A 13213-nucleotide genomic window follows, 5' to 3' on the forward strand; every position below is an offset into this window, starting at 1 on the left:
GTAAGATAAATGGTTTGAACTTTTGTCTGACTATTAGAAATGTTAGATAAATGGTTTGAACTCTTATGACCTCATGCATGACTGGTAGAAATGTAAGATAAATGGTTTGAACTTTTATGACCTCATGCATGACAGGTAGAAATGAAAGATAAATGGTTTAAACTCTTGTCTATGACTGCATATATCACTGCTAGATAGTTTTGACTGGCTACTTTACGTGTCTACATCAACAAACGAAATAATTTGAAGCAGTGAGTTTTCGGGTTGTATAGGGCTTTAATTAACGAATATTTGAAGATAAGTTTGGACACAAGTATAGTGGAACAATTTTTGTTATGAATTTTTTCATATTAAATTTTTGAAATGGCGATGCAAGATATAAGGCCTCAATCAAGCACATTTTTTTTCTGCACTGTATATCGAAGGTATCTATAAGGGGTGGATCTGTAGCTCTCTGGTCTGTCTCAATATTTTCCCAGAGAGCTACAGACCTGCAGCTAATTTTTGTTATACAGCAAACAAGTTAACAGACACTGTATGTAACAAGAGGCCCATAAGCCACACCACTAACCTGAGTCAACCTGGTCCTGCTGTTTTATACACTCTTCATTTCCATGAAGAATTTTTAACCATATTATGAACCCACCTGAGCCAAACAGGTTCATGACTTAACTCCTCTTGAATCCACACAACATATGAATGAAAGGTGAAGATAACGAACAGTGATCAATCTCATAACTCCTATAAGTAATACAAAATAGATAGTTGGGCAAACACTGACCCCTGGACACACCAGAGGTGGGATCAAGTGCCTCGGAGAAGTAAACATCCCCTGTCGACCGGTCATACCCGCCGTGAGCCCCAAATCCCGATCAGGTAAACAGAGTAACCCGTAGTCAAAATCAGTGTGCCAAGAACGACCTAACAATCGGAATGAAACACATCAGACAGCATTTGACCCAGTGATAGGTTAATTGATGAACTAAATCGATATAACGATCATAGAACTTGCGAAATGCTGACTTCAATCGAGACTGTTGAAACCCCTGTACCATCAACTTGTTTGTCAGTAGCTTGCCTCAAATTAAAAACTGACCATATGCAGAACACGCTCTTGCATATCGAATCAGTTGAGAGAGATAAACACCATATGCAGGTGATAATGGAATATTGCTACATAAATATGGGAAGTTGACGATGGAGAAGCTGAAATCATCCCGTTTGTCATACAGTTGAGTTGACAGTTTGCCATTTATGTCTACTTTCAATGAAATATCTGAGTATGAAGCAGAAGTAGATGACTCTGTGGTGTCTTTTATTTCTAGCTCACAGGGATATATCGAATTAACATATGAATGAAAGTTATCATTGTTATTAATAGACAAAACGTTGTCGATGGATGTCCTCTATTCATGTATCATGTAGAACTTCATCCCTGATTCTAGTCCCATTCTAACCCCATAGTCCATATTCTAAAAAAAAGATTCGTCAAAACATTCTCATGTTAGACTTTGAATCTGTATTGTGGCCCAAATATTGATATGAAGAAACTTAAATTGGGGATTCTTGCGTATTGATAATCCTGGCCCTGCTCCCCTTGACAATGAGCTTTTTGAAATATATATTCTTATGTAATACTCGGATCCCCAATTGAGGCCCTTCTTTACCACCCACTCCCCACCCACCCCAGCAGGATTTGAACAAGAGGCCCACAGGCCTTATCGGTCACCTGAGTCAGGGCTCGCGCTGCCCATCGCATTTGTCGCATTTTGCGATTTTTCAGAAAAAAATGCGACAGAAATTCCGGAAATGCGACACGGACATTTCGTATTTTAGTATTTGCGCGCCATTTTGAATTTCAGCTGTTGGCATCCAAACAGCCTCAGGGCTGTTTTACCTGTGCAGAATGTGGATACCCTGTCGCATGGGAACAATAAGACTTGGGGGCGTCTTGTTTATTTAGCAGTTTACACAAAACAAAGGGTTGATCCTCTATGTGCAGGTAGGTGTGAATGAAATGAACTTTGCGCGTGCCAGTTGCCTACAGTACATATCGTAAATATAGAGATACCCGAGTCATTACTGGGGAGCTACCTGTTTTGTACCAGATGGAATAAAAAGCGTGTGATTGTGCACACAAGCTAGTCAATGGAAGATACTTCCGTGTTAATAAAAATATATAAAATTTAATTTGTCGGTTCATCACAGTACAAAAGCGATTTCATCTAGAAAGATAAACTAGCCTAGAATGTTCAGCTATATTTTCTAATCCATTTGACGTTAGTATAGTGTATAAATAGAGGAATGTTGGGAAATTGCATTATTCTTTAGGTCTTTAGTTTGATCTATTTAGAAAATGGCCATGAGGAAACGCAACAATAGGCCCATGGGCCACATCGCTCACCTGAGTCACCTCGGTCCATATCAGAAGATTTTCCATATCTATTTGCATGTAAAACCGTAGTCCCTATTATGGCCCCAAACCTTCCCCTGGAGGCCATGGTTTTTGCAAACTTGAATCTACACTATGCCAGAAAGCTTTCATGTAAATGTGAACTTCTTTCGCCCAATGGTTCTTGAGAAGAAGATTTTTAAAGATTTCCCCTATATATTTGTATGTAAAACTTTGATCCCCTATTGTGGCCCCATCCTACCCCAGGGGGGGGGGGCATGATTTTAACAAACCTGAATCTGCACTATATCAGAAAGCTTTCATATAAATCTCAGCTTTTCTGGCTTAGTGGTTCTGGGAAGAAGATTTTTAAAGATTTTTCCTATATATTTGTATGTAAAACTTTGATCCCCTATTGTGGCCCCATCCGACCCCCGGGGGCCATGATCTTAACAATTTATAATCTGCACTATATCAGGAAGCTTTCATATAAACCTCAGCTTTTCTGGCTCAGTAGTTCTTGAGAAGAAGATTTTAAAAGATTTTTCCTATAAATTTGTATGTAAAACTTTGAGGCCCCCCTTGAGGCCCCATCCAATCCCCGGGGTCCATGATTTTAACAAACTTGAATCTGCACTATATCAACAACAACAAAAAAAAAACCAAAAAAAACAACAACAACAAAAAAACAAACAAAAACTTTTACCCCCTATTGTGGCCCCATCCGACCCCCAGGGGCCATGATTTTAACAATTTAGAATCTGTACTATATCAGGAAGCTTTCATATAAATTTCAGCTTTTCTGGCTCAGTGGTTCTTGGGAAGAAGATTTTTAAAGATTTTCCCTATATATTTGTATGTAAAACTTTGATCCCCTATTGTGGCCCCATCCGACCCCCAGGGGCCATGATTTTAACAATTTAGAATCTGTACTATATCAGGAAGCTTTCATATAAATCTCAGCTTTTCTGGCTCAGTGGTTCTTGAGAAGAAGATTTTTAAAGATTTTTCCTATATATTTGTATGTAAAACTTTGACCCCCTATTGTGGCCCCATCCGACCCCCGGGAGCCATGATTTTAACAATTTAGAATCTGCATTATATAAGGAAGCTTTCATATAAATCTCAGCTTTTCCGGCTCAGTGGTTCTTGAGAAGAAGATTTTTAAAGATTTTTCCTATATATTTGTATGTAAAACTTTGGTCCCCTATTGTGGCCCCATCCGACCCCCGGGGGCCATGATTTTAACAATTTAAAATCTGCATTATATAAGGAAGCTTTCATATAAATCTCAGCTTTTCTGGCTCAGTGGTTCTTGAGAAGAAGATTTTTAAAGATTTTTCCTATATATTTGTATGTAAAACTTTGATCCCCTATTGTGGCCCCATCTGACCCCCGGGGGCCATGATTTTAACAATTTAGAATCTGAATTATATAAGGAAGCTTTCATATAAATTTCATCTTTTCTGGCCCAGTGGTTCTTGAGAAGAAGATGTTTTAATGACCCTAACCTATTTTTACCTTTTCTTGATTATCTCCCCCTTGGAAGGTGGCCTGGCCCTTTATTTTAACAATTTAGAATTCCCTTTACCTAAGGATGTTTTGTGCCAACTTTGGTTGAAATTGGCCCAGTGGTTGTTGAGAAGAAGTTGAAAATGTGAAAAGTTTACAGACGGACAGACGGACGGACGCCGGAATACGGGTGATCAGAAGAGCTCACTTGAGCTTTCAGCTCAGGTGAGCTAAAAACAGTAGGTTCTTCTGAAATTGCTATCCTGTCATCTTTTGACTTCATCTTACGCCATTTAAAATTTGTTTCAGACTTCATGAAGTCCCTTCTCCTCTACATGATGAGATTCACCAAAGGACCACTTTGTCACTCTGGATTTCAAGATGAAAACAGGATTCTTCGGTGAAAATGTGATGTGAAACTATGATCATGTGTTATGTATTACAGTAATTAATTTTCAGTAACTTTGTCATCAGTGACTTTTTCTAGACTGCAAATTTAATGAGTAATATATGTCATTTACACTACTAAAATGATTAATAAACATTAAGAAACTCATTTCTTGTCTTTATTTAATATAGCCAGTTTATATGCTATGAAATACTCCTATTTTTTTCTGGTATGAAATAGAATTGAGTCAACTTAGCCAAAAACAATATTTAGAAATAAAACCATGATTGTGCTGCAATGTCATCAGACTGACTAAAAAGCAATCTGCTGAAATACAATCGATTTTCACAATATCCTAATAATTATAGTGATTTGTGATAAAAGCTAAACAAAGCTATGTTGTATACATTGTGTAAGAATAATCAGAGATATGATATGTTGTATATGCCTCTTGAATAATATACATGAAATATAGATCTACAGTAAACGTGTATGAGTCGATGCACGCGCGCCAGGTTGCGACACAAAATTTTGGTCCAGTGTGAGCCCTGTGAGTACTAGCGAAAAATTATCACTACTCCCAAGGGCTATGAAATCTAGAAAAAATTTCCTGTTCTGAATATCTAGGCTAAATACTAACATTTAGCAAATTTAAAGTATAAAACAAGATGTGTTCTTACAACTTCAATGCCCTCATAAGTGCATACACTGATGAAAGGCTTTACATAATATAATAGGTGTATTAACATTAAAACATTAAAAGATATGACTAATTTGGACCCATCCTAGATTCAAAACCTTGGGTTGTGAAATTCAACATTTTTTGTACATCTTTTTCTGCTATTCCTTAGTATGCATTTAGAATTTATACAGTATCAGCAAACTTACACATAAACACTATATACTAAGTTTGGACCTACCCTGGGGTCAAAACCCCTACCCTGACAAGGCTTGAAGCTAACTTTTTATGTCACCAGTCCAGCCAGACTGATGGGGTATAATTTCAACCAGTCCGCAGAAAAATTTACCAGTCCAATACAGAGTTTTCCAGAAATAATTAAACATATTTCGTTGATGTTATTAAAATGAAATTCAACTCAATATGCCTCAGACAATATTGTAACACTCAAATATGGGATCTATACTTACGAATCAGAATAAAAAAATTCTGATTCGTCTGATATCTACAGATCGAAGCATGCCAAATGTGTATAAAATTTCATATTAAGTATATTTTCCAAAATGATGCTTTAGAAAATTAACCAGTCCCATCGGACTGACTAAAACAAATGTCGGTCAGTCCGCCAGACTTTTAGCCAGTGACAGACTGACGGGCATATGTTAATTTCGAGCCCTGCCGGAGGATCATAAATTTACAATTTTGGTAGAAGCTTTCCTGCTTTACATCTTAATGCATTTAGTTTTTCTTAAACATGTGCAGTTTTAGAGAAAAAGATTTTTGAAAATTGGTCAATTTTGGGCAGTTTTTGCCCCGGCTCTAAGGTCCCAGGGGTGCAGGAATCCTGAAATTTACAATTTATGTCTTCCTTGTTCCAAAGATGCTTCATACCAAATTTGAAAAGAATTGGAATGATAGTTATCAAGAAGAAGTTAGTAAAAACTGACCATTTTGGCCCCACCCTGATACCAAAACCCCTAGCCCTGGGATCATCAAATTTACAATTTTGGTAAATGACTACCTGTTCTTTCTAAATATCCATTTAGTTTCAATTTAGTATCAATAGCACTAAAGAAGATGTTATTTAAGTGTTTTACACATAAACACTATATAACCAGTTTGGCCCCGCCCTGGCGTCAAAACTTTTAATGGATTTACTTATACCTCAAAACAAGGTTTGTATTTATACTTATCAAAGAACAAATTATATAATAAAAGTTTTGAATATGCATTTCCATTTAAACATTGAATGAATAATGCATTGCGTAACAACATTTACACCGTTATTACAACCCACTGGATCGACATTGCACTAATAAGTACTGCAATTGTCAAGTTACATTTAACATTTCTACATTTATGTAACATTTTTACATTTACATTGAATAAATGGTTTATTGCGTAAACTTTAAAAATACACAGTTAGTGATAGAATTAGAATTTAGACATTGTTGGCTTTCCATACTTGTATGTGTTTATCTGTAGTGATGCCGAAGTCTGATGTTACAAATTTCAATTGTTAAAAATGACAAAATACATACGGCATGACTAGAAATTCCTCTTCATCCTCCCCAAAATTTTCATCAGCATATGTCTTGTCATGGAACATTGGGAGTGTTCTTAACTTGTTTACAAGGAAGTCCTCCTTTGGCTCATACACTGGAAAAAATAGATTTTTTTTTAAAAATTGTATAGGACTATATAGAGGAGTAAATGACTACATTTGCAAATATTTTACCTGACAACAATAAATCTTTCTATTAAAAAATGAGTAAATACGTACAAGCGTCTCCCAATACACACTAAATTTGATTTGCACGTCATACAAAAATATATTGGTGATAATGTAAATATTTTAAACAATACAACTGTTCCGGTTTTTTTTTAAATGGGTGATTCTTTAGTTGACCACATGTTAATTCTAATGTAACAGGTTTACAGTCAGGTCAATTTAGTAAATTTTAGCTGTTTTGGGCAGTTTTTGCTGCACCCCTAAATAATAATTTCATAATAATAAATCTCAGACAACTTGAATGAACACTTGAAAAATTCCTACATGAGGCCCACGGGTATCTGAGTATCACACACAAAAACATTACATGCATATAAATGGAAAGTATTGCTTGTTGGTGGTGCAATGAATGCATCTTTCAAATCTGGTGAACAGAATGGACTTCATATTTTGTGATCATTACATGTGATCTGCTCATAAGTACCTTTGTGCCAAGAATGAGCTTTCAATGTTTCTTTATTACAACAGTCACCCACAGGAAAAGTGGAAGGGAAGGACTGTAGATAAGACAGGGAAATACACAGACATGGCGATTCCAATATACACTACCTTGTTCTCAGTCGTTATTGCTATGAACTTCATTTAATGTTTGCTCTGTATTCAGGAGTAAAGGATAAAATTCTTCAAAATTTTGGGTTTTTTTTTTCAAGAAGTCATTCATATAGCCCTATCCTCCCGTCTGAACTCTTGACCTAGGGATGCCTTCATTATATCCACAAGCAATAAACTTTATAATTCTATATGCTAAACAATACATATTTATCTGTTTAATGCAGAATAAAGAACCAAATCTTGTTGGATTACTATGTCACTTAAAGTTTAAATATCATGTAGAGAAATATGCTGCAATTCAAGCATTTAAAATACATAACTTTGATAAAATATGGATGAAGTGGGAAAATATTTTTGCAATTGATTAATTATTACTACATGTACTTATCATTATTTTTAGTACATGTATTATTGTTATTATTATTACTTTCACTATTGTACAGCAAGTAACCTAAACCACAGAGAGATGTATGCATGTATGAAAGGTATGTTTGTGTAAGTGTTTGATGTATTGTATGAAACCAAAAAAATAAATAAATTATATAAAAAAAAAAAAATATCCACAGTCTCTGTCCTAGATGTTCAGTTTAGCCCTATCCTCTGGTCTGAACTCTTGACCTAGGGATGCCTTCATTATATCCACACAGTCTCTGTGCTAGATGTTCAGTTTAGCCCTATCCTCAGGATTCAGAAGAATTTAAAAGAAAGATGACATATTCACTACATGAACCATAGAGCTGTGCCCCAGTATTAAAGTCCCTGACCTAAAGACATGAATGGTAGAGGCTTAATTCCCTCCTTATTACTGCTGTATGGCAAATTGTTTAAAGCCAAGAGTTGAGAAGAAAGAAGCGGTCCATGGGCCACATCGCTCACCTGAGCAGCAGTTCCTAGTGTAGTAGAAATTACCGTGATTGAGATGCAAGTATGCAACTTCAATATCAATTAAACGCTTTTGTGCTTATATCAATAAACGTTTATGTGATCCAGACAGATGCTGACAATTGCTATATAAAGAGTGATTGCTCCAGCTGTTGACAGCAGACGAAGAAGAAGGAAGGCGAAAAGGTAAGGAATTTAGTGTGTTCCATTTGCAGCTCTCAATATACTGCAGATATACCATTTGGGGGTACATTGGGTTCCAAACCTAACATAATTCAGAGACAAAGAATAAAGTGTCTGAAACACAAGTAAGAGGTCTGGGAGCATTAGTTTAGCATGGTCTGGAGCTTGTCTGGTGTGATAGGCATCTCCTGTCTTTCAGCTCAGTTTGGTTGGAATGGTCAGACCACTAGAGCTGGACAGCGGTGTATGGAGGTAGCATAGGCTCTGGTCTGGCATCCAGTGGATGGCCAGTTTTAAATGCTGAGGACGAGTCTGGGGGCGAAGATGCAGTCAAGTCGTGTTCGCAAGTCTGGATTGTTCCAGGTTAAGATCAATACATGCACTGAGGTTTTTGATGAAGTCTTTGTGGGTATTCCATGCGAGAGTGAAAGCATACTGGCTTCAATGGTGGTGCTATAAGCTGTTGCCAAGGGTAAGTCTAATCATTACAGAAGCCCCAGTCATGGTTGAAGCAGAGACCTATCAGTTCTATGAAGAAGTCTGTCCCCAAGGCCCCTGATAAATGTACCACAGTGTGCTGGCCAGATGGTGGTTATGCTGTGTCTGCATGGATCTACTGGGGATGTCTGTCTGGTTTGGTTTGGTGGGATAGGAGTATTCTCTTTAGGACTGAGAGGCTCCCACCAGATAAACTTCTACGAAATGAAAATGGGAGGAGTTTATTGCTAGTGGCTTTGTGAGTTCCCATTGGTCATGGAGTGATGGCTATGCAGCCCAGGTTCAACTGACAATGCACAAGGGACAACCCAGGTTCGGTCATCGCAAAGGGGTATGAAAGAAAGTTAAGAGTTATGTGAGGGGTGTAAACTCCTCCATGCTCACCAGGCTGCGAAATGCAGGGGAAGGATAGCCTAGTCTGCAGTAACCAGCCGTTATTGGGGCAGGGGGGTATTTCCTTGTGGTGTTTCTTAATCTTCTGACCTGGAAGTTGTGATGTCCTCTGGTGTGGTGTGCCATGTCCAATGTCCAAGATGATACTTGTTCTGTGACGTGTTCGTGTGGCAAAGTTTACGACCATGTGTGATATTCCATGGGACTCTGTGATGAGAATTTCCTGTTTGTGGATTTCCTATAATGTGTGATATTCCATGGGACTCTGTGATGAGAATTTCCTGTTTGTGGATTTCCTATAATGTGTGATATTCCATGGGACTCTGTGATGAGAATTTCCTGTTTGTGGATTTCCTATAATGTGTGATATTCCATGGGACTCTGTGATGAGAATTTCCTGTTTGTGGATTTCCTATAATGTGTGATATTCCATGGGACTCTGTGATGAGAATTTCCTGTTTGTGGATTTCCTATAATGTTCTGTGTAATTAACATTCTGTATGAACATATTTTAAACTGTTAAAATTTAGCTCATTTTAGGGTAAAATTTATGTATGTCCATTATAGAATTAATTTGCTCTGTGTAACATTTTAATGTGTGGTTTTCAATACTGGCCAGAGAGGGGTTTGGGGGTAATCGTATTAGTTGTTCAGATGACTCTCTATCAGGGAGTTTTTATTTCAGAATTGGGACATTCCTCCTCAAAATGGGGGGGGGGGGGGGGGGGGAGGGAGGTGTAGTGAAATTGGGTATTTAAATTACGATACTAAGGGGCGAATTGCCAGGGGGTCCGCTCCCTTTTTACCAGAAGCGGAAACCATGAATCTCTTTCTTAGTTAGGGAATTTGAACGAGCAAGGTCATGTTTTGACTACCCAGAGGATTTCTGTCAGTATTTGTTGTTTATTGTGTGTTTTGTAATATATTTGTTTATTCTTTAAGTGATCAGGATTTTAGTGTTGTTTTTCAGCCAGAGACTATGAAAATATTGTCGATGAGGAACTCTGGTATCTTGTAATATCAACTTCAGAGTACTTGTGCATAAAATCAGAGTCGTGTTTAACACTAATACTCACCCACACACGGACGGTCTCATTACTACATGTATATATCCCATCTCACAATGAATTGCAAGTGGATAATAACAAGAGATGTTTGTAAAACACATATGCCCCCATGGTGCAAAATTGAAAAGGGTTATACACACACACATCATTTAATTGAGAGCAGTATCATCAATTCAAAATATTGAGCAGACAATATCTTCCTATGTCAAGAGTGGATTGACCATGTGACCTAAAAATCAATAGGGGTCATCAACTCCTGAAGATGTACCAGTGTACCAAGTTTGATGTCTGTCAAGCAAAGGGTTCTCAAGATATTGAGCGGACAGTATATTCCTATGTACAGTTTAACCCTTGACCTTTGACCATGCGACCTCAAAATCAATAGGTGTCATCTTCTTTTGAAGATGTACCAGTGTACCAAGTTTCATGTCTGTCAAGCAAAGGGTTCTCAAGATATGGAGCAGACAGTATATTCCAATGTCCAGTTTGACCCTTGACCTTTGACTATGTGATCTGAAAATCAATAGGGGTCGTCTTCTCCTGAAGACATACCAGTGTACCACGTTTGATGTCTGTCAAGCAAAGGGTTCTCAAGATATTGAACGGACAGTATATTCCTATGTCCAGTTTGACCCTTGACCTTTAAACATGTGACCTCAAAATAAATAGGGGTAATTTTCTCCTGAAGATGTACCAGTGTACCAAGTTTGATGTCTGTCAAGCGAAAGGTTCTCAAAATATTGAACGGACAGTATATTCCTGTCTAGTGTGACCCTTGACCTTTGACCATGTGACCTCAAAATCAATAGTGGTTGTCTTCTCCTGAAGTCGTATCAGTGTACCAAGTTTGACGTCTGTCAAGAAAAGGGTTCTCAAGATACTGAGCAGACAGTATATTCCCATGTCAAGTTTGACCCTTGACCTTTGACCATGTGACCTCAAAATCGATGGGGGTCATCTTCTTCTGAAGATGTACTGGCGTACCAAGTTTGATGTCTGTCAAGCAAAGGGTCTCTAGATATTGAATGATCAGTATATTCCTATGCCCAGTTTGACCCTTGACCTTTGACCATATGACCTCAAAATCAATAGGGGTCATCTACTCCTTAGGATGTACCAGTGTGCCAAGTTTGATGTCTTTCAAGCAGAGAGTTCTCAAGATATTGAGCGGATATTATATTCCTATGTCCAGAGTAGATTGACCCTTGACCTTTGACCTTTTGACCTGAAAAACAATAGGGATCCTCTTCTACTCATAACTAAGCCACATATGAAATATCATTATCATCAAGTGAATGGTTCTCAAGATATTGAGCGGACAACACATGGTCTACAGACCGACCGACCGACAGGTGCAAAACAATATGCCCCCTCTTTTTCAAAGGGGGGCATAAAAATACATTCAAATAAATAAGGATTTCTGTGAAAATTTATATAGTTTGATGTAGGGAATTTCTCCTGTTTAGGAGGTTTCTACAACTGATGGAAAAAATTTACCTTTTAAAGGGAAATGTTTATTTTCTGTGAAAAGAGGAAATTTAAGGTACCCTTTACAAAGTTTACTGGTAATAAAAAAGAACCTCGATAAAGCTCTGAATATATTCAAATACTTCCTTGATCTCCGATACTTCAATTTAGTAAATATAGCTTGTTTAAAACCTTATCTAAAGTTGTATACATCGCAGTATCGTTTGAGAGATTTCGATGGCTTACATTAGTAAGCTAATGCTGGTGATTGGAATATGGCCAAAAAGTCAACAAGTTCGGATGGCTGAATCTGCATACATGTACAGTACATCTTACGAACATTAAAAATCAGCTAATTGTATCTTTTATGTTTCTTTAAGTACAGACAAAGAAGATGACCAGTTCCCAACATGTTACTTAGTGATGCAACTGCAAATGCTATGAGCTTGAGGTCAATCAACAATGTAATAGTTTTCTGCAAACCTCCATTGTCATTGGTTTTCATTCCAATTGTTCCACCCGTATAGATAACTAGGACCCTTGATGTTGGCTCTGGTTCAGCAGAATCCATCAGAGACTTCGTAAGTAACGGTCGCTTTTGCGAAACATGTTTCGTATCTTCTGCCGTGTCTCCCATTGCGGACGTCTGTTTAGCATAAACAGCTTTTCTCGCCTCCTTGCAGAAGAGTTCCTACAATTATCCGCGGGGATTTCAAATTGGCCTTTTTAAAAGGCGCAGGCCTCAGTAAATTATATAAATGATACATTGAAAAACGCAGAGGATACAGGGCCGTCGTGAGAAATTTCATAGAGGTTAGAGAGCATCATAATTTTTCTTGGAATTTCAATATTAGGCCTAACTGATTTTAAAGCACCCAACAAAACAACTCGATCATTACTTTTTTGTGCTGTTCTATACAATTATACAATATGCTCAAAAACTGTGATTATTAGTGGCGGAGGACTTTGTAGCTGCAATAATGTAGCCCTTTCCAATTAACAAAAATGGAAAAGGTTACATTATTGCAGTTAAGAGACTTCACCGTCCGACTGCCAATCGATCACGGTTATATGACCTAGTTAATTAACTCATTACCCGGATTAGTCCGAAATATCTGACGCTTTCCTGTCTTTTTTATGATTTTGATATTTACCGTGCCTGGCCCTGTTAAAGTTTTATCTGACGGTGACAGGGTGGTCACTCATTGAAGTCATCTAACTAGATCTACAAATAATAAGTTTGAAGATGAAAAAAAAAAATCATAGTATTTGTAATTTATTAACAAACTGTATGTCTTTGAAAATTAATAAAGATGAATATCATGTAAAACACTCAATTCTTAGTTCTTTCACATACTCAGACAGAAAGTTAACCGCTTGCAGTATGCCAGTATTGTCTGTTCTAGGA

General features: G+C 37.4%; 1 protein-coding gene across 1 annotated transcript in view; it reads right to left on the minus strand.

Annotated features, from left to right (window-relative positions):
- LOC125649772 (L-asparaginase-like) overlaps nt 1–12468 on the minus strand; it is a 47642-nt gene extending 35174 nt beyond the window's left edge. The window contains exons 1-2 of the mRNA XM_048877518.2: nt 12289–12468; nt 6513–6630 (exon numbers count right to left, since the gene is read on the minus strand). Of these exons, the coding sequence (XP_048733475.2) occupies nt 6513–6630; nt 12289–12442 (272 nt within the window). The 5' untranslated portion in view covers nt 12443–12468. The remainder of the gene's footprint in view (nt 1–6512; nt 6631–12288) is intronic.
- Between the last annotated feature and the right edge of the window lie 745 nt (nt 12469–13213).

The sequence above is a fragment of the Ostrea edulis genome, chromosome 5 (genome assembly GCF_947568905.1).
Source record: "Ostrea edulis chromosome 5, xbOstEdul1.1, whole genome shotgun sequence".
Taxonomy (NCBI): domain Eukaryota; kingdom Metazoa; phylum Mollusca; class Bivalvia; order Ostreida; family Ostreidae; genus Ostrea; species Ostrea edulis.